At 38.5% G+C, this 21,148-nt stretch overlaps 2 protein-coding genes across 5 annotated transcripts in view; both read left to right on the top strand.

Moving 5' to 3' along the window:
• The window catches only part of LOC121323194 (protein transport protein Sec24B-like), a 35,121-nt gene extending 31,898 nt beyond the window's left edge, over positions 1-3,223 (top strand). For all 4 annotated transcript variants that reach the window (XM_041264117.1, XM_041264109.1, XM_041264100.1 and 1 more), the window contains one exon: positions 2,258-3,223. In XM_041264117.1, coding sequence (XP_041120051.1) covers positions 2,258-2,372 — 115 coding nt within the window. In that variant the 3' untranslated portion in view covers positions 2,373-3,223. The remainder of the gene's footprint in view (positions 1-2,257) is intronic.
• Positions 3,224-8,404: 5,181 nt separating this feature from the next.
• LOC121323187 (calcium uniporter protein, mitochondrial-like) overlaps positions 8,405-21,148 on the top strand; it is a 58,982-nt gene continuing 46,238 nt past the window's right edge. The window contains exon 1 of the mRNA XM_041264083.1: positions 8,405-8,722. Coding sequence (XP_041120017.1) covers positions 8,621-8,722 — 102 coding nt within the window. The 5' untranslated portion in view covers positions 8,405-8,620. The remainder of the gene's footprint in view (positions 8,723-21,148) is intronic.

The following is a 21,148-nucleotide window of genomic DNA, read 5'->3' as shown; positions in this document are numbered from 1 at the left end:
TTCACTGAACTTCGTAACAAACACAGTAACAGTCACCACCAAACAAAAAATTTCCCCCTTTTTATAGCATGTGGCTGGAGCCTAATTATCAATTATTCAATTAGCTCCAGCCACATTCTCACATGTATTTTGGCAGGGATAGGAAATTAACCCCATCCCTGCGACCCACCACCAAATCACCACAGCACAATATTTATAAACAGGGTCCTGCCCTGCCACATTTTCCCCCTCCTTGTGCGTAGCACACATGGCCACCCCCCCCCCCCCCCGGGTCCTCTGGAAGGGACCGCGAACAACTTGGTTGGGACCAGGGTCTGCCGAACTGGACCGGGCAACTGGCGTCGACCGTTGGCCAACGGGAGTCACCGCCGTGGCAGGGCAGTACGGTGTGCGCCTGGCGAACCGCGCAGCAGACATCTGGAGTCCCAGGGGGACCCCCCGTTCCCTCTTATGATGGACTGCGGACTGGTTTCCAGGTCCCACACCACCAGCACCGACACCACGTCAGGTGGTCCTCACTCACCCCCCCCCCCCACCACCCCACCCCCCCCCTCCTTCTTCGTATCCGTAGCTCCCACGTGTGCAGTCATAAGGGGACACGGTATTCCCTGCTGCCATGAAGGGCTGGCAGCAACTCCAAGCAAAGCGAAGCCTGCAGTGACCACAGGCGGCAGCAGACCCTCGGGAGGCGAACTTAGGAGGGGAGCCCCTGGCCATGAAGACGGCAGCGGGAGCTCCGCTTCTCCTTCGCACCCTGTAACCGCCGACTCCCCAGGCGCTGCGGAGCAGAAGGCAACCCCAGGCAAAGCAGGACCTTCAGCAACCCTAGGAGACAAAAAGGAGACACCAGCAGCCCCAGGCGATGTGGAGCAGCAGGCAGCCCCAGGCGATGTGGAGCAGCAGGCAGCCCCAGGCGATCCAAATGTGGCATCCCTGAGCGGAGCGGGCGTGGCATCCTTGGGCGGTGCAGGCGTGGCCAACAGTGCAGGAACCTCTGGCCATGGTGGCAGAGACCAGACTTCCTTCTCATTGTCGGCTGGTGAAGGCAGTTCCAGCTCCTCCGGCGGCAACGGCTGCAGCCCCCACACCACCGGCGGTGGGGGCTGTGGCCACTCTAGTGGCCTCTGAGGCAGGGCTGGTACCTGCCGTAACGATCAGGTGCGCCTCCACTGGGCTCCTCTCAGCAGCACATGTAGAGGCTGCTGTAGAGCATCAGCCTTCTCCCCTTCTGGCTCCTTGGTCCATGGCTCCTCCCCTCTGGACTCTGGGAGCGGCGGCTCCTCCCTCTCTGGCTCTCGGGACGGCGGCTCCTCCCTCTCTGGCTCTCGGGACGGCGGCTCCTCCCTCTCTGGCTCTCGGGACGTTGGCTCCTCCCTCTCATACTGCGTGGGGCAGATAGCCACTGTGTGTCCATATGCCCCACAGCCAGGGCACAACTCCACCGCAAGGCTCTTCGAAAAAAAACTCAAAGCTGTCATCCTGAACCTCCTGGGCCAGCTCCATATTTAAATTTTTTTTTTCTTTTTTTCTTTTAAACAGTCCCACTCCGAGTCTCTAGGGGGCGCTATCCTACTTCTAATCCACGTGTGGTAGGATATATAAATGCATAGATAGGCGGGAGGACAGAGACTCTGAGACAGTAAACTGCAATGAAAAGCGCTGCTGCGCTGTTTAATCAACAAAAATGCCAAACAAAACACAAAATCTCACACACAATACACTTACAAAATAACTGGCACAAGGCCAGAACAAAAGTTTAAACAAAACTGTTCAGGCTGGGCAGCGCCTTCACTGAACTTCATAACAAACAGACACAGTAACATTCACCCCAAAACACCTCCACCAAACAAAGTAATTTCTCCCTTTTTATAGCATGTGGCTGGAGCCAAATTATCAATTTTTCAATTAGCTCCAGCCACATTCTCACATGTATTTTGGCAGAGATAGGAAATTAACCCCATCCCTGCCAACCACCACCAAATCACCACAGCACAATATTTATAAACAGGGTCCTGCCCTGCCACAATAGATTAGTTAACATTTTTCATTGGATTTATGAACACAGTGATGTGTACAGTACATTTCATCAAACAAAGGTATACTAGTAAATAGTTTTTTTTTATTTCTACTAGTTTCTTACAGTACAATATCTGCATTTACATTGCAAAACAATTATACTTTATCATTTTGTTTGGTTTAAAGCAGAAACGGTTATGTAATATTGAATTTCTGTCAATTTTTTTCCAATCTTTTGCAGGGATGATACCTCTGCCAAGACTAACTTCTTCCAGCTTTTAATTGAAGACCGAACAGAAGCAGCTTTGTCTTATTACGAGTTTCTCCTCCACATTCAGCAACAGATCTCCAAATAGATGGAGAATTAACACTGAACCATGAAGGCAGAAAAATTCTAAAATGGCAACAATATGGAAAACCTTTAGAGGAAGGAAGCCTCCACCTTTCACTGTATGGCTAGGTGGAAAGTATGTGAAGATAACAGTAATCCTACTGAACCGATAAAGCTGTAAAAAGGAAGTGGATGATTTATGAACTAATGCCATAGTATTTTATGAGAAAAATGCTAAGAATAATTGTAAAACGAGACTCGTCTCTAGACAGAATTACAGCATATTTAATGAATGGTCTTCTTACCTGCTTCCTGTAGTGCAAAGAACAATGTACCATTTCTTATTTGCTTTCAGCTGTCAGAATTATGTAACTGTTCACGGAGGGAACCTTTCTTGGTGAAATGTAACCAGCTGTGAAGTTTTCCTACATTTAATACAAAGAACTCTATTTGAGCTGGCAAAAAAGCAGATGTGCATGGTTTTGTGTTTTAATACAGTTTTTAAATCAATTGTTTCTCCTTCATTGAGACAACCCCCTTTTCAGGATTGTCTGCAGCAATTCAAAGACACTTGTTTTGATGTGCCTAGCTAACTAAACTTTGTAAAGCTGTGTGTAACATGTAACTGCAAATAGGAAAATATTCAAGATGTGTGCACCAGTACTGAATTGCATTTGAGGGCAGCATCTCCTGCCCCATGAAGAGCTGTGGAAGTCTGTATATTTAAGACTTTGGTGCTTGTGCCATCCACCAGTTTTATCTGGCAATAACTAACTCCTTCATAAACACAAATTGTTTATCTTTGTAATTCTCTTTCACATTGTTTATGTGAAATATATTTATGATCTGCTTATTAATTAAAACAAAATAATATTTTGCTTGATGTTGTCTTTTAATTGTTGTTTTTTAGAATTTATAACCTTTTCAGATATTTTGTTAATAAAATTATATTTCTAGGTCTAAGGCTTGTATATGTTTGTTTAATATAGACACACATGGTTTCACCACCTAAGTAATGTGTCCCTAAGCCAAGGGTTGTGTCATTGGATACCACCACTGCTGCATTTTGTCAGTTTTGTGCTGTGTTTCCAATTCTGTTTTATGAAAGACTGCTGTATTTAGCAGTCTTGTTGAAAACTGTGCCGTCTCTTCATTGACCTTGGCATTGCAGCTGTATAAGCTGTGAGCCAGTCTGCTTTGCGCTGAGTCCTCTCAGAATGTCCATCGGTTTTGTTATTTTCCACTGAATTGAATGGTAGTTGGCTAGCTGCTAACTTTAAGCACTCAAAAATGAAAGTAAAAACAAAACTTAGTAATACGTTTTGACAAATGTTTGAAAGGGGGAAGTTTGTTATCACAAGACATTGACAGACTTCTCACAGAAAAATTTGTGTTGCTAAATTTGTATTTGGTATAACCGTTTACTTTTGTTGGTGCATATAGACCTTCCATATTTCACCTCAGATGTGAAGACAACATGCCAGGAAACTATTCAGCATGTACTGTATCACAATAATAAATCACTGTCAATCTAGAAAAGTATATAAAGCTGAAACATAACTACTCCAAAAATTGTTATACAATATGCTGATACTACCTTTTGAAGTAGTTTAATTTCTTGTATCCTTGAGTGAAACCCCAAGAGTGATATGAGGACCATGTTTAATCTTACCTTCTACCATAAGTCACTTTATATTGTACTGATTTTACTGCCAAAAGAAAATTGTATGTCATCAAGGTAGTGCCTGCTTCTTTTGTACTACAAGCGGCTTTAAAAACCTGACCCTGTAAGACGGGTATGAAGATAGGTACGTGTATAAAGAATCCAAATAAACATTAGATAATCCACAGAGAGAAATATCAAATCTGTTGGATTAAACTCCCTTGTTTATGTATTTTAATAGAACACAACTCTACCAATTTAGTTCCATACATCTTACTTGGCAACTGAAAAGGCACATTTTAAAAAGATTAACCATTCAAACTACCTCCCAATTAATTGTCTATGTTAATAAAAAAAATGTGCTTATATTTTCACATACTGTACAATATATCGAGAGAACTGCCTTTGCAATCACTAAAGACATTCTATAGTACACATTATTCAGAGTTTTAAAGGGGTATATGGAGGCATCAGTTTATATGTCTCACTTATACATTTTCTACGTATAGATAATGTATAATATAGTTGAAAAGAAAAACACTAATTCTGTACATAGGCATGTCACACTTCAATTTGTACATACTGAAAATCTTGAGAGACTCAAATTGGTGAAACCTGGTTAGGACATTATTTTCTGGGGTTATATGGACATGACTGTCATTTGGTATGTGTCACAATGACATTTTTTAATATAATAGTTGTATAATTTTATAAGATTTTATGATTTTCTAGATATAATATAATAGTTGTATCATTTTAAATAATTATTTATAAAAACAACCTGAATATCAATGAATAGCTTTCTAGAGGGTTTTTTGTGTTTAAATATTTATAGGATTTTAGTATTACACTGAGTGTACAAAACATTAGAAACACCTTCCTAATATTGAGTTGCACCCCCTTTTACCCTCAGAACAACCTCAGTTCGTCTGGGCATAGACGCTACAAGGTGTCGAAAGCATTCCGCAGGGATGCTGGCCCATGTTGACTCCAATGCTTCCCACAGTTGTGTCAAGTTGGCTGGTAGTGAATCTCTACTCCGAATAGCTCGTTCCATCTCATTCCACAGATGCTCAATTGGATTGAGATCTGGTGACTAGGCAGACCACTGCAGTAAGCTGTATTCACTGTCATGTTCGTGGAACCATTCCAGGACAATCCTAGCCTTGTGGCATGGGGCATTATCCTGCTGAAAAAGTCCATTAGCAGATAGATACAATGCTGCCACGAAGGGATGCAACTGATTTGCAATGATGTTCAGATATCCTGTGGCATTCAAACTTTGCTCCACTTTTATCAAGGGGTCCAATGTGTGCCATGAAAACACACCCCACACCATAACACCACCAGCCTGCAATGTTGACATCCGGCATGACGGATGCATGTACTCCTGTGGTTTTCTCCATACCCTAGTCCTCCCATCAGAGTGAAACAGCAGGAACTTCATTCATAGCCCATTCGTGTCAAGGTACAACGAGTTGTGCATTCTTTTATGGGTCTTTTGGCAACAATGTTGTACTGGACTGGCAGTTGACTAACTGTAGCCCATCTGTTGTTCTGTGCAATTCGTGTCAGCTTCCTTTGGCCTCTTTCATCAATTAACTGGTTTCGAGCACCAGCCTGCCATTGGCTGGATGTCCTTTCGGTGGTGGACCATCCTTGATACACACAGGAAACTGTTGAGCGTGAAAAACTCAGCAGCGTTGCAGTTCTTGACACACTCAAACCAGCGCACCTGGGACCTACTACCATACCCCGTTCAAAGGCACTTAAATTTTTTGTCTTGCCCATTTACCCTCTGAACGGCACACATATACGATCCATGTCTCAATTGTGTCAAGGCTTAAAAACTAATTCTTTAACCTGTCTCCCCTTCATCTGCACTGATTGAAGTGGATTTAACAGGTTACATCAATAAGGGATCAAAGCTTTCACCTGGATTCACCTCGCAGTCTATTTCATGGAAAGAGCAGGTGTTCCTAATGTTTTGTACACTCAGTGTATATGGTATCATTTTGTAAGTTCATGATTTGAAATGCACCACTTAGAAATCTTTTATATAGCTGAAGTTAATGTATTGAGTTTGATACATGAGTGGTAATTTTGCAGAACATTCTGATATTTTTCATCAGTCCCCTATTCAAACTGTGTTGATTGCAGATGAGGTGAAACACTTTTTAGAATATTTGATTATTTTTCAGGCAGGATAATATAAATGTAAAATCTTGTAATGTTATTTTTAGGATTTGTTAATCTGTAGATATATTTTCATATAGATACACATTCTTCCATGACCTATTATCAAGAACAGACTGCTACCAAAGATAACATATCATTTATCCATGAAGGTGACTAGCAGAGGTGATAACCAACGTTTTCACGTTCAAACTCCTAATAAGACTGTCTGAAAATGTTAAGGTAATGTCATAATTCATGGACACCACTGTACACAAATAATGTTTGCATGTCACTATACATTTAGTAATGTATGGTTATTATACTAAAAGTATTTCAATTAACTACATAGCTCCTATCTTCATGTAACAGTGGATGAGAAGAAATTCCTAGCAGCTACAGTCAAAATGAGTTTGATTCTGACTGCCTCAAGTTTAAACTGTCTCTACATTTTGTACAGACTATATAGTACACTTAACTGGTTCAGATCAGTTTTTCCTATGGTTTTATATAGCAGACAAAACTATTTTAAAGTCCAAAACCAATATAAGGTAAGCATGGTTTATATGATAACACACATTTGTATTCATTATAAATAAAAGGTCAAGGAGCAGGCTATCAAGGTTAAATAGTGGAATGTATTCTCAATTAGTGTTTGATTAAACTTGGTTTAGTTGGGGGGGGGGGGGAGTATTGATCAGTATTAATTAAAGCTCTGCAAATTGTTTTTTTTTTTTTTTTGTGCATGTGGCTTGGTTCATATACTATGATCTGAAGAGTTTCTTCGTGATGTTTATTATTTCTCTTCAATTTTAGTATCCTGGAAAGGCATTTGACATTCTGAAAAAAAAAAAAAAAAAAAAAAAAAAAACTTCCAGGTACCCAAAATATTGTGCTCTGGGCTTATAAAGTGATAAATACTGACATTATAACAAAGTGTTAGCAGGAAAATTGTATCATGCACCACACCATAAAATCTACATAAAAATCTACGTGAATTACCCGCGATGTGCACCACACCATAAAATCTATTTTAAAAATCTACGTGAATTACCCGCGAAATTATATTGAATATATATTATATATATATAATATATATTATATATATATATGGATATCTATTATATTATATATATTATAGATATATATACTGTTTTGGTGGTGCTATGCATGTTATAGTACAAATGATCACTAGATTATTATGAATATACAAATTAACAAAAGTTTTAAAAAATGATAAAAAGTAGGGAATAATTTATGAAATGCTATTCAAAACAACATGTTAACATCTAAATTTTAATACACTGTACATATATTACTTGAGTGTATTTTACTGTTTTAGTATTAGATATTGTAAAGAAACTGTCTATCAAAAGATGTTCTTACAATTAAACTTATGAAGAACATTTCATTTTCATTTTTCAGCTAGTATTTCCTGAAGCGTGTCTGGTCCGGTGATCATAATTCATAATATACTTAACAGTGGTCCTAACCGTTTTAAACATCTAGCTTTGGTAGAAGGCATTTAGACAGAGAATTGCCTTTTGTGCCACGCTTTAAAATAAATTAAGCCTTAGCTCAAAGCCATTAACTCGTGTCTGCCTGAACTTGAGCACATCAACAGAATGTTAATACTATTAAATATTTAAATGTTCCTTCATTCAGTTGTAAAATATTATAATATCAGTGCTGGCAGTTAACAAAAATAGTAATTTGATCTAATCTTTATTTTACCTAGAGAAATGAAAGCCGTGGTTTCCCATGTTGTCTGTATACAACAATATCATAAATATATGATAAATTCTCAGTTTCTCTAGCTTTAATGTCTGAACCAGAAGCGATGCCACTGTAAAACTACACCACAAATAAATGGATTCTGGTCTTTCCGGAAATAATATCGTATCGGTTCAACTTTAAAACTGCAAACTCTGTCCTATCCTGCAAAACAGGGTTCCGCTAGATTAAACGTATCTATGTGAGGTTGTGTTTTATAAGACAAATGTTTAGCAAACATCTTCTAAATTGCCATGTTAAAAACAACAATGTCTCTACAAACGACACTGTAACAGCATTTTTCAAGGCAGACAAATCAAATGCTGGTGTTGGCATCCGACTTTAGGCAAAAACATCGAAACTTTGTTTTAAAGATTTTATGTCGGTAGAATTCTATTAGCTAATTGAGAGAACAATCCTCCCCTTTAAATAGCAACCAATGGGCTTATACTAAAGCTGAGATGAAGGCTGAGGTTGACAGTGAAGCTGAATTTAATTTGCATTTCTGGGCGCTACTGTAGTTGTTGTTGTAATAATAGTAGTGAGTTGTTGTCACTACCAACACTGCACAACCGGAGGGACGTGGCTGGCTTTTGAGCTATTCTTTCTACACTTATCACATAATGAGAACATTCTCAAGGAAAGCGCAGTAATTCAAAGACATGCTTTTGTTTGGAAGCATAGCCAAGCTGCACGTTGCAGCTCTTCGGGTTGCCTGCGCCGCTGTCAAAACGAGTACAAGCCGGATTAAGATACTTTCTCGGGTAAGTTTTTTTAAATAAAAATATCTATGAAAAAAAGTATTTTAAACGAAGGGGAAAAGGAAAACTACTCACGGTTTCATTTGACAAGGAGCAACATATTCACACACAGTCAATTATTTCCAAACCGGTGTCTTCTAGGGTACTTCTTAACCTCGTGTTGTAATTCATTTCTTCCGAGTTCATTTTGGCATAATGTTTCTGTTTTGGAGATGGAATTTTCTGGTGTTGTAAAAATCGTACGGACAACTTTATGTACTCGTATTAGGATTTTTCACAAATGTTTCTTTTTCATCTAAGTTATGTTTGACCACCGAAAATTATTAAATTAACGTTATATCAATTGAACCTATTAAAACTGAAGTACTGGTACGGCACTGTAAACCTGTTGCTTGGACCCGTGATGAAACACACGCCCTGATTAATGGAGTTTGTGCACACTTGAATATAAAGTACTGTGCGGTATGCAACTTAGCTGAATTTGTAAGGTTTTAAAATGCGCTTTTCGTACTCTTAATTGGCATAAACTACCGTTAGACTTCCCATTTATCCTTATTTATTCTAATTTATGCCCCTGAAGATGTGACATTTACAGAGCATCCCTCATCTCGCTGTTGGTCTGCTGAATTTCATTTTGCATTTCTGGACTCTGCTGTACTATAGTGGCTTTCCTAAATATATCGGGAAATCGCCTGCCCACAGATTGGATCAGCTGGAGAAAGTGTATCTGTCCAGAGAGATCTCAACAGGTGTGCACTTGAAGAGGGGGGAGTCAGGTTAAAACCTAGGCAAGCACCATTTTTTTTTTTTAATATAAAATAAGTTTGCCAGCCAGTGCCCGATGCCTTCATAGGAATATGATTCATCACGTGATTAATCTGTTGCGCACTGTAATAAGAATGCAGACTTCTTATTCCTGTTGTGATTTTCCACACTTGTTGGCACAGAGAGTGTTTGTAGTTAACAGAAGCATGGACCAGTAACACCAACTCATTGCTTTTTAGATTTGTGCTTGCTGACATCCTGTTGCTGATCAAATTAACTGATGAGAAAAGAGATTAGTTTATATGCCTTATTTGCCTGGCCAGGTTAACTGATTGCAGACTTTATGATGGTGCTCTGTAAACAGTATCCAAGTTCTACTGCTTGTTAAAACAGAATTGAAGTGCAGTGCATTCAAAAAGCAAATTCCAAGAGCTGAAACTTTGCTGTATAATGAATTAATTTAAGTAACACAGTTTTAAACAGCAATGTCTCACAGTCATGTGTTCAGCTTTACAGTAAGATCTAATCCCTTCCTTGTCTGTTTACTGCTGGGCAGTTCCACAAATTAGGCAACTTCAAAGTCAATTTGAAAAGCACCCTAATAATAAACATGGGGTGTCATGGTGACGGTAATTCTCTATGTTTTTAAAAAATATGCCTTATTTCTGGAATGTCAGTGGTTTGACATTTATACGGAACTGAATACAGCTTGATAATTGACATGTATCCGCAGATATATTGTAATTGTTTTCTTATTGTGATTTTGAACTGCACTGGGGTTTACTGAAAGGTTTCTCCTGTTTAAGAAGCACTTGTGAGGAATTATGTAAACAAGTCTATTTATATCTGTCCTATTTGGTTGACCTACTATGCCCAAGTAAAAATCCACTTCATGATTGTACTAATGATTATCACATCTTTTAAAGTGTCTGAAATTGTGGACTGTCTTGCTGCACAGTCTGTAGTTTTGTTGCTTGTGCTGCCGGTACAGACGTTTTGAGTAGCTTAACATTCCCAAAGGTAGTTTTAGTTCTAGGCACTCGCTTCTTCACCCCTGTGAAACTTGCTTTATCCTGTGCCATTGAGATCCAAATAGACATGCTCATTCCGGCAGTAGAAGGCTGCAGGAGCATGCTATAGACCGCCAGATTCAGACGGTGAGCAAAATAATCTGTTATACAATGACATTAGAAATGTGTGTAGCAAAGGAGAAGCCATACTAATAGGGGATTTCAACTTCCCCCATATAAAATGGGAAAACCCGGTTGGTAGCACGAAGGATGAAATTGAAATGACAAATGACTGCTTCCTAGCCCAATTTGTCAAGGCACCGACTAGAGGGGAGTCATGCCTTGATTTAGTCTTTTCAAATAACGAAGACAGAATAACTAAAACAGAGGTCAGAGAACCACTAGCAAACTCAGACCACAACATGGTCTTATTTGAAGTGCTTTTTAAAACCCCAAAAGTAATGACTAAAGCTAAGGTTTACAATTTTAGAAAAGCAAACTATGAAGGTATGAAACAGAGACTAACAGAAGTAGATTGGAGTAAAATAGAGAAAATATCCACAGAAAAAGGATGGCTGTTCTTCAAAAATGTAGTACTAGAGGCGCAAAACAATTACATCCCTAAAGTAGACAAATCTAAATGTAAAACTAAATTGCCAAAATGGTTTAATAGATCAATTAAAAAAAATATTCAGCAAAAAAAGGCACTTTACAGAGCATTAAAAAAGGACCAAAAACAAAGTGCACAGAAAGAGTACACAGAACTGCAAATGCAAGTCAAAAAGGAAGTTAGAAAGGCCAAGAGAGAAATAGAAATGAACATTGCTAAGGGAGCTAAAACCAATTCCAAAATGTTTTTCCAATATTACAACAGCAAGAGAACATTCAAAGAGGAGATTAAATGTTTAAGAGATACAAATGGCAAAATCGTAGATGAAGAAAAAAAAATAGCAAATATATTAAATGATTACTTTTCACAAGTTTTTACAAAGGAAGATACTGACAACATGCCCCACATGTCATCCAGTTCCTATCCAGTTTTAAATAACTTTAGCATAACTGAGGCAGAAGTGTTAAAGGGACTAGGAGCTCTTAAAATAAACAGATCCCCTGGGCCGGATGAGATCCTCCCAGTAGTACTCAAAGAATAATGAAAGAAGTAATTTACAAACCGCTAACCAAGATCATGCAGCAGTCTCTTGACACAGGGGTGGTACCGACAGACTGGAAAATTGCAAACGTAATACCGATCCACAAAAAGGGAAACAAAACTGAACCAGGTAACTACAGACCAGTAAGCCTGACTTCTATTATATGCAAACTTATGAAAACTATAATAAGATCCAAAATGGCAAATTACCTATATGGTAACAGGGTCCTGGGAGACAGTCAACATGGTTTTAGGAAAGGGAGATCGTGTCTAACTAACTTGCTTGATTTTTTTGAGGATGCAACATCGATAATGGATAATTGCAAAGCATATGACATGGTTTATTTAGATTTCCAGAAAGCTTTTGACAAAGTCCCACACAAAAGATTAATTCTCAAACTGAACACAGTTGGGATTCAAGGAAACACATGTACATGGATTAGGGAGTGGTTAACATGTAGAAAACAGAAAGTACTTATTAGAGGAAAAACCTCAGAATGGAGTGTGGTAACCAGTGGTGTACCACAGGGATCAGTATTAGGTCCTCTGCTATTCCTAATCTACATTAATGATTTAGACTCTGGTATAGTAAGCAAACTTGTTAAATTTGCAGACGCCACAAAAATAGGGGGAGTGGCAAACACTGTTGCAGCAGCAAAGGTCATTCAAAATGATCTAGACAAGATTCAAAACTGGGCAGACACATGGCAAATGACATTCAATAGAGAAAAGTGTAAGGTACTGCATGCAGGAAATAAAAATGTACATTATAAATATCATATGGGAGATACTGAAATTGGAGAAGGAATCTATGAAAAAGACCTAGGAGTTTTTGTTGACTCAGAAATGTCTTCATCTAGACAATGTGGGGAAGCTATAAAAAAGGCTAACAAGATGCTCAGATACATTATGAAAAGTGTTGAATTTAAATCAAGGGAAGTAATGTTAAAACTGTACAATGCACTAATAAGACCTCATCTTGAATACTGTGTTCAGTTCTGGTCACCTCTCTATAAAAAAGATATTGCTGCTCTAGAAAGAGTGCAAAGAAGAGCGACCAGAATTATTCCAGGCTTAAAAGGCATGTCATATGCAGACAGGCTAAAAGAATTGAATCTGTTCAGTCTTGAACAAAGAAGACTAAGCAGCGACCTAATTCATGCATTCAAAATTCTAAAAGGTATTGACAATGTCGACCCAAGGGACTTTTTTGACCTGAAAAAAGAAACAAGGACCAGGGGTCGCAAATGGAGATTAGACAAATAGGAGGCACTTTTTTACACAGAGAATTGTGAGGGGCTGGAATCAACTCCCCAGTAATGTTGTTGAAGCTGACACCCTGGGATCCTTCAAGAAGCTGCTTGATGAGATTCTGGGGTCAATAAGCTACTAACAACCAAACGAGCAAGATGGGCCGAATGGCCTCCTCTCGTTTGTAAACTTTCTTATGTATGTAATGAGCTAGCTTCCTATTCAGCAGCAACAGCTCCTGCAGGTTGTCATAGAGCTTGTAGAGGGAAGTGACCTGTCATTCATTGCTGATGTGGAACGGTGATTGTTATTGTCTGTTTAACATACTGTAGCAGTCATAAAGGAGTGAGTTGGTTAGCAAGAGGGATGACAGGCAGCAGAGGAAAGGTTCCTCTTTCAGTTTCAGAATAGTCTTTTAAACAGAGAAGAGTCTGGGTTTGAGCCGAGGTGCAATATTGTGAATTGATAAAGGTCTTAAAAATAGTTAATGGTTAAACCCACATGGGACACTGCATCTTTATCATTTCTATCAAGAGCAGGGGTTATTAAAAAAGCAAACAAAAAAAAAAATCTTATTCATGAGTCAAATAATACCGCCTAAGACTAGTGTTGCACGTCATATCGGCTTTTGCATTGAAAAGTGAGTTCAGAAATGCATGTTCTCACGCTAAGAAAGTGAGGCTTAATTTATGCCATCTTTGAAGCTTGTATATTGAAATGTTTAAAGCCCCTTGCTCTATTTGCTTGGATCTTAATTCTAAACTAAAGCCAACAAAAAAGCAAGGTAGCATATTCCTGCCTGGTGAGCTTCAAGTTAATCTGACTTTTAGAAGACTCTCCCAAAAACACTTTAATTGAAACTCAAAATTCATAACAGTGGCTGCTCTGTTTCAACAGTACTGTAAACCGTGGAATGTGAACATATTGTGAACTCTAAAGAATGTGAACCTGTATTGCTCTCAATACTATTCGGGGTGTGGTCGCACAAACTATTTGGTACCCTTTTAATTTGCATCTCAAAAACAATACTTAAGAATCCCTGTGAGAGGAGCGTGCTGTATGTATTTGTAAATTTGCTGTATGTATTTGTAAATTTGCTGTATGTATTTGTAAATTTGCAGTATGTATTTGTAAATTCGGTGCTAAAAAGACTGCCAGGAGCTTCTGATTTATGTGAAGGTGTTTTTGTATTGGTGCCCAGGTGCCCTGAACCTGAGCCTCTGACAAGTGTGCTCTCCACCCCATTAGGGAGGCGTCTGTGTGAAGATGAAGTGTAGGGGGATATTTTGGAGAGAGTGACTTTTTTTACATGATTTACTTTCACATTGTAGTGTCTACACAAACCGCAGCCAAGTGTGAGAAATGTATGCTGCTCAGATGTGTTAGACAATTGCAAATTAACTCGCCACTGAGCGCATGTACATAGGCCTCCTTGTACTATTGTACACCCTTGGAAACATGCTTTTTGAACGTAAGTTTCCACTGTTGGAAATGTTAATTCTGTCACAAGACCGATCGCTCTAACTGAAGTAACTTGCAAAAAATGATGGTGATTAAGTAGATTCAAGAAAATGCACAGAGTCCTTTTCTTCAATCAGTTGCCAGGTTTATTGAAATATGCAGGGAGTCTGGTCCCAGGTACAGGACAAACACAATACTCAACATTACAATGTTTGCATGACATTAAATACCCTTCTGTATAGATGGTCCACCTCCCCTTTCTCTGACACTTAACCAATGGTCAAGGTAATTTAATTTATTGCGCGTGAGTGTTAATGTGTGTGTGTGTGTGTGTGTGTGTGTGTCTGTGTGTGTAGTCTAGTGTGACAACCTCTGAACTCAGTGCATTCTTCACACTCCTGGAGACAAAAGGTCCATACATCTGTCTTTTGTTATCTCCTTGCGACCCCCTTTGATGCCAGTGGCATTATCTCTTTTGATCTCTCTGAAGTCTTTAGAGCCTGTTTCCTTCTAGTCCACAGCATTGTTATCTCGTTAGCTTGCATTCAATGTTGGGCAAGAAACTTGTGACGCAACGTCTCTATCAATTGTAAGCAGTACATGCAATTTGAACCAAACAGTCTGCTATCTGCAATATTAGTCTTTTTTCAGAAAAAAACACCAGTATAGCTCTGCCAGTCCACATGCGTAGCAAACTGCTAATCAATTCTCTGTCCATGTTTTCCAGCACTAACATTGCCAGTGATGACTGTTTTGATTTTAACCTTCATGAGACAAAATGGTGAAGACAAACACACTAATAGAGAAGAATTGACAAAAATAAAAAAAATAACTTGTTGAAAGTGGAATAAGGAAAAGAACGGGAACATTATATATAAAAAAAAAAATTCACACATGCAAATATAAATTCCAAGTAGTAAAACTTCAACTTAGTAGAAATTATATTTTAAATAATTGTACGTGCATGCGTGTTGGAAAGGTAACCAGACAAACAAGTAGTAATTGTATGTACGTGACAACACCTGGAATTTATTTATCTTTTTAAATGGCAACTCCTCATGATATTCAGAGTTGTTCTTTTCATACTTAGTAAGCAGACGCAGACATTTAAATGCCCCCTCCCCTGAATGACTATGAATTGAGTAATCTGCATTGGGACGGACTATTTATTTATTTATAGATATATTTAAATTTTTTTTCCTAAATCAGAATTGCATAGCAACGCATTTCCTGAAAAGTAAGGCAAAAATGTTGTGAGGAAAACGCCTGCTATCTTTCTGAATCATCTTGAAAACACAGTGGGATTGTCTGGCCTATCCTGGCTCAAATCCTGTCATGTGATTTTCTTTTTGTTTTGTTTTTGTGAATATAACGGTGGGGTGGGGGGGGCTAGTTTTATTCACTTTGTGCCCACAGGGTCAGCACAGGTAGGCCTACATCTCAGTAGTGCTGTACAAATACAGCGAGACATTTACTAAGGTAATAATAATAATACAAATGCTTTTACAAAGACCAAATTCCCATTGTCCTTTTTCTCTTAGTATTACATGCAGGACTGCCGCTATAAGATCGTTAACTTTATTAAAAATGTGCATGCGTGAATCTATCTTTTTTTTTTTTTTTTTTTTTTTTTTTAAATCTACCAATTAATTATCTAATGGCCACAAATTAATGATCAATAAAATGCAATATTTTCTTTGGCGTGCACATGTTTATTCTTTTTTAAAATCTTTGTAGTAGAGTCTTTCCAATGTTAAAACGTATTCACTTATTTAGGGGTTCTTTGTTTGGACAATACTAACCAGGGCTGTCCATATACATCAGAATGTATAAAGAGTGTGTGTAATAGGGTTTAAATGCGGACAGCTGCGTAGCATTTAAACGTTCATAAAAATGTACCAAAAGCACACCCTTAACCGCTATATTTGTCCCTAAAGCCAGGGAATACGTCTGCTGGGGAGTTACTGCTTGTCTTGCAGACATCATGTGTTGGATGTCTCAGAATTATTTAATGCTACATTCAGATAAAACGGAGGTTATGCTCGTGGGCTCTTAGAACCAACTAAAATGTGGTATACATGAGCTGCACCCTAGAAATCTCACATTAAATCTTAATCTATAAATAAAATTTAAAAAATGGATGTTATCTTTGATCCTGATCTATCATTTGAAGTTACAAAAAATATCGTTTTACAATTTGAGAAATATAGCTAAATTTTTAACCAAATATTTCTGAATCTGAGAGGCTAATGCATGTTTTTGTTTCATCTTGAATTGATTACTGTAGTGCAGTTCTCTCGGGTTTCCCAAAGGGTGTGGTTTCTCTCTTACAGCTCGTTCAGAAAACCAATGCTAGAATTCTGACGAAAACTAGGAAAAGTTAACATATTATCGTTGTTTTAGCCTCCTTATACTGGCTACATGTGCAGTATAGAGAAGATTTAGCTGTTAACGTATAAAGCCCTAAATGGATTAGGACCTAGTTATTTGCAGGAGCTACTGGCCCTGTATAATTCCGAACTGCATTGTTGGATCACAGGATGTTGGGCTGCTGGTTGTTCCTGGGGTTAATAAAATAAACACGAGAGGAAGGGCTTTTTCATGCAGAGCCCCTAAATTATGGAATGCCCTCCCTTTTGTCAGGGAAGCTGAGACTGTTATAGTTAAGTCGAGACTGAACACATACTTTTATAAAACTGCTTTCTTGGTGGGTTTTAATGTAACTTTTTTACATTTCTGTTTTTGAATAATAATAATGCTATTTCATATGAAGCAGTGTGTGTGACATGCCTGGGACCTTTATACAAAGGTGTTGTGTAAATCAGTGTTTTGCAATGTACTGTACAGTGCTTTGCAATACTTTTTGTATGAAAAGCGCTATATAAATGCAATCAATAATTCAATAAATAATCAGGAAGTTGATCCTGCAACGGTGTTGTGAACCTTTGAGAAGGGTGCCCTGTCACCAATGACAAGAAACAATTGGTTCTTCTAATTGTTAAATGGGCCAAACTACAATTTCCTAGTTATTTGCTAAATGTTACATCAGTTATGCCATGTAGTTATACATAGCGGATAAACTGTATTACTGTACGAATGGTCTGAGTGATAGTAAATATTTATTGAGCTAGTTGTATCTCGATGTATATTTGTTTGTAACTGTTACACAGCACTGACACTGTCTATCTTTAAAGTTACTTCAATTAAACCCAGTACACGCTGCCCGATTGTTTAGAATTTGCGAGTCGACTGAAATCAATCTTGTAAAATCGTATGGCAAAGCTAACAGACTGCCCGATGCAACTGAAAAATTGCGTCGCTACTGATCACCCGGGCAGTGTGTAAGGTGGCTTTACAAGACACCTTAACTTGCCTAAAATAAATTGGATTTCTTATCTACTGTTCTTATATGCTGCATATGAATGTAATTGGGCTGTGATGATCTATGTGGTGAGTTTTGCTCTGAATGTTGCACTGATTACTGTGCTCTCTCATTATTATAAAATAATACATATTATTGTAGTGGAATGTGATATCCTGGTGCTCTGGCTTTGTGCCACACAGTAGCTGGCATGTTACATGCACTTTTAAATATTGTTTATTCAGGCAAACTGAGACAGCTTGTTGGGGGAGGGAGGCTTTTTTTCAATTTACTTTAGGAAGTCAAGTCATCTGGAGTAAATCTGGCAACATGCTGTATGCAGTAATGTAATTATTCTTGCAGGATACAACTTTGCCTGGTTTTCAGGTGTTTTCTCTTGGCTCTAAATGGTAGTTTTCAGGTGCTTTTAAAGGTTACTTTTTACACGGGATCAAACCCTATTTTATCTCAGCAGTCACCCTTGGATGGAATTAGAATGTTGGTGCCACTATCCTATCAGAGTAACAAACATGCAAAAGATTGTTTTTTATTTTTTTAAATGCAGTTTTATCATTAGATAATTGCACACAGTTATCAGCCTGTTTTTGACTTCTCAAATTAGAGAGCTGCTGATTTACAATGCTGTCGATGTGTGAAAATAATTAGACTGGAAAAATAATCACGGCCCAGTATTTACTGCAGGCAGAGAGAAAAGAAAGTTGTTGATAATGTCAGTTAATTGCACATTTTAAAGTGTGTGAAATTAGCATTTGTGAGTAGAACGGTTATTGATGTCAGCGAAGGGTGTTCTGTAGCTGCACAAGGCTTTTTGTGACATGTACTGGAGGTATTATAAGCAAAACGAGAACATATATCATTTAAGGTGCTGTATTTTTTTGCATATGAAAATGGTCTCTGCAGTGATACAGTAACTGCCCCGGCTTGTGTCCCATTGAATGTTCAGTCGAATTTGAGACGTCACCTGCAAAGCTAAAATGTCAGAATGAAGCACACGGTTACAAATGCATGCAAAGCCTGTCTTTTTATTCTGAATGCCTGGGAATTATATTTTATTCTCTTAAACCTGTTGGTAGTTTCATCCTCATCATTTATGGTGTGGTGAGTAAAGCCAAACCTGGTCAATTCTGTGGAGAAACACTGATAAAAATCTATTATAGATTGCTCTTCATATTGATCTATTTATGCAGGAAAATGTTATATTTAACAGGAAAATAAGACAGCAAATAATTCTCTTTTTGGTGTTCATTGATACTGAACCAAGCAGCAAAGATATATTTTATACATACTGTTTTTAAATAGATATATTTTATTATGTTAAATTTGCTTATTTCACTCTCTGCGTGAATGACAGGTCTACTGAATAATGTATACAGAAATAAATGTGAAGCAATTTTTACAGTTTCAAGCAGTTGGTGTGGAGGTGCCTTCAGTCACATAGACTGACTACTGCAGAGCCAAGATATGAAAACAAAGTGTCAATTTAAATTAATGCTGTAGTACAGAAATATAGCCATCAAAAGAAGTGATAGCAATCAAAATGCAAAGGATGTGAAGATGCAGCTTTATTTTAGCTCATCACATTATCATGTGATTAGTTTCTTTGTATAATATTGCCTCATCACGAGGTACCATCTAGGGCTATTTCTTTGTACCATATTTCCAAATATAAAGTTGCTGCACAACCTGTACAGTAGTAATAATGTTTTAGGTGGTCATCTCACCTGTTCTCCAGTGGTTCTAGCTTAAAAGCAGGAACCAACTACTGTCTGCTTTCAATTTTAATCTGTATTAAAGGTGTTTTTTTTTTTTTTCTTTTGCTATACAGTTATGGAATAAAGGGTAGTTGGCTGGAAAGTGCCAAACAGCAACATGTGTTGGAACACATTTCTTAGAATTTTCATCTAAGACTAAGTGTGTTTGTGTCAAGTATACAGACTGGTAGAGCTGAGGCCTGCCTGTAAATAAAGTATTGTGTTGGTGGTGGTTGGCAGGTATGGGGTTGGCAGGTATGGGGTTACATGTTTTCTGCCAAAAACATGTAAATGTGGGTTTTGTGGCTGTTTTCTACAGCCATGGTATAATTGGTTAATTGTTTTATTAATTAAATTAACGACAGCTAGTAATTAAGGTTTAAAGCAGGGCAACATGTTTGGTCTGTGTCTGCATTAAGGCTAAGGCCTGAAGGAAGTGTGTGGGGGGACAGACCTGAAAACCTAATTATATGTACAGGCTAACTTCACTGTAACAAACTCTTCTTATAACAAACGCCTGTTTTGAATTCTTTTTTTTCCCTCAATGCAAATTAGCCCTATTAGAACGTACCAGCGCACTGGACTGTGGGACTTCAATATGACATTATCCCACCATGCACTGTATTTTATGTTTACAACCCGGCAAATATGGAGCCCGTGCCTGGGAAGATGTCATAGTGCTTCTTGGCATGAACGTTATGGCTTTTTCTTACAAACACGAGGTACATTTTGTCATAGTGTGAGCTTCGGTTTGAACTCTGAAGTTCTTTTTGACCGATTTTCATCGCTCCAAATATAAATGTGAGTTGATTTCAGCATCTGATCATGTCGCTCCTCCACCATTTTACAACAATCCTCAGAAATTGTATACGGTTCAGCCGTATTGATTGTCATTCAGCTCCTTCAGGCTCCTGTTCCGGGTACTGTATTTGTAATGTCCATGTTCCAAAACATATCCGAATGCATTTTGGGATATTGGAGGATGCACAAAGAATGTAATATGGTACAGCGTCCATACTTCTGACAAGCCACACTACCTGATGCAATCTAATCCGGTGGGCCAACCGGTGGGGCAGTGGAAGTGTGGTGATGAGGGGAGGAATCTCCTTTAACAAAGGAACACCTTTGGTGCAGATTGAGGGCAACCATACTGCCCAGTGATCCATTGACAAAGTTCTTGAGGCAACAGTTTTTTTCCGTTCCTGCAAGCCAATCCGGAAGTGTCGATTTTCCAGCAGGACAATGCAAGACCACACAGTGCTAGGATTACAATTGCACGACTTCAAGAAAACAACATTGAGGTCTTACCACAGCCAGATTTCTCCTGACCTGAGTCCAATAGAACATCTGTGGGATCAAATAGTCAGTGCCATCCGCAGGAGACAGCCGTGACCAGCCAACCTTCACCTGCACAAGAAGAGCGGTGGAACATCCCACAGCAGTCTGTCTAGCGGCTGATCAGGTCTATGAGTCAGCGCTGCCAGGATTGTGTTAATGTTCACGGAGGTCATACCCGATACTAACCTTTGTAATGTTTGACAGTGTGTCACATTTCATACTGAAAACTTGCGATTCTTTGATCTGTATTTTTGTTCACATTTTCTGTGCTTTTGTTTGATATCCATTTTAAATATTTGATTATATAAATATTTATATTGG

The sequence above is a fragment of the Polyodon spathula genome, chromosome 1, assembly GCF_017654505.1.
Source record: "Polyodon spathula isolate WHYD16114869_AA chromosome 1, ASM1765450v1, whole genome shotgun sequence".
Classification (NCBI taxonomy): domain Eukaryota; kingdom Metazoa; phylum Chordata; class Actinopteri; order Acipenseriformes; family Polyodontidae; genus Polyodon; species Polyodon spathula.
Note: the sequence above shows the minus strand (reverse complement) of the source record. Positions and strands in the feature narration are given on the sequence as shown.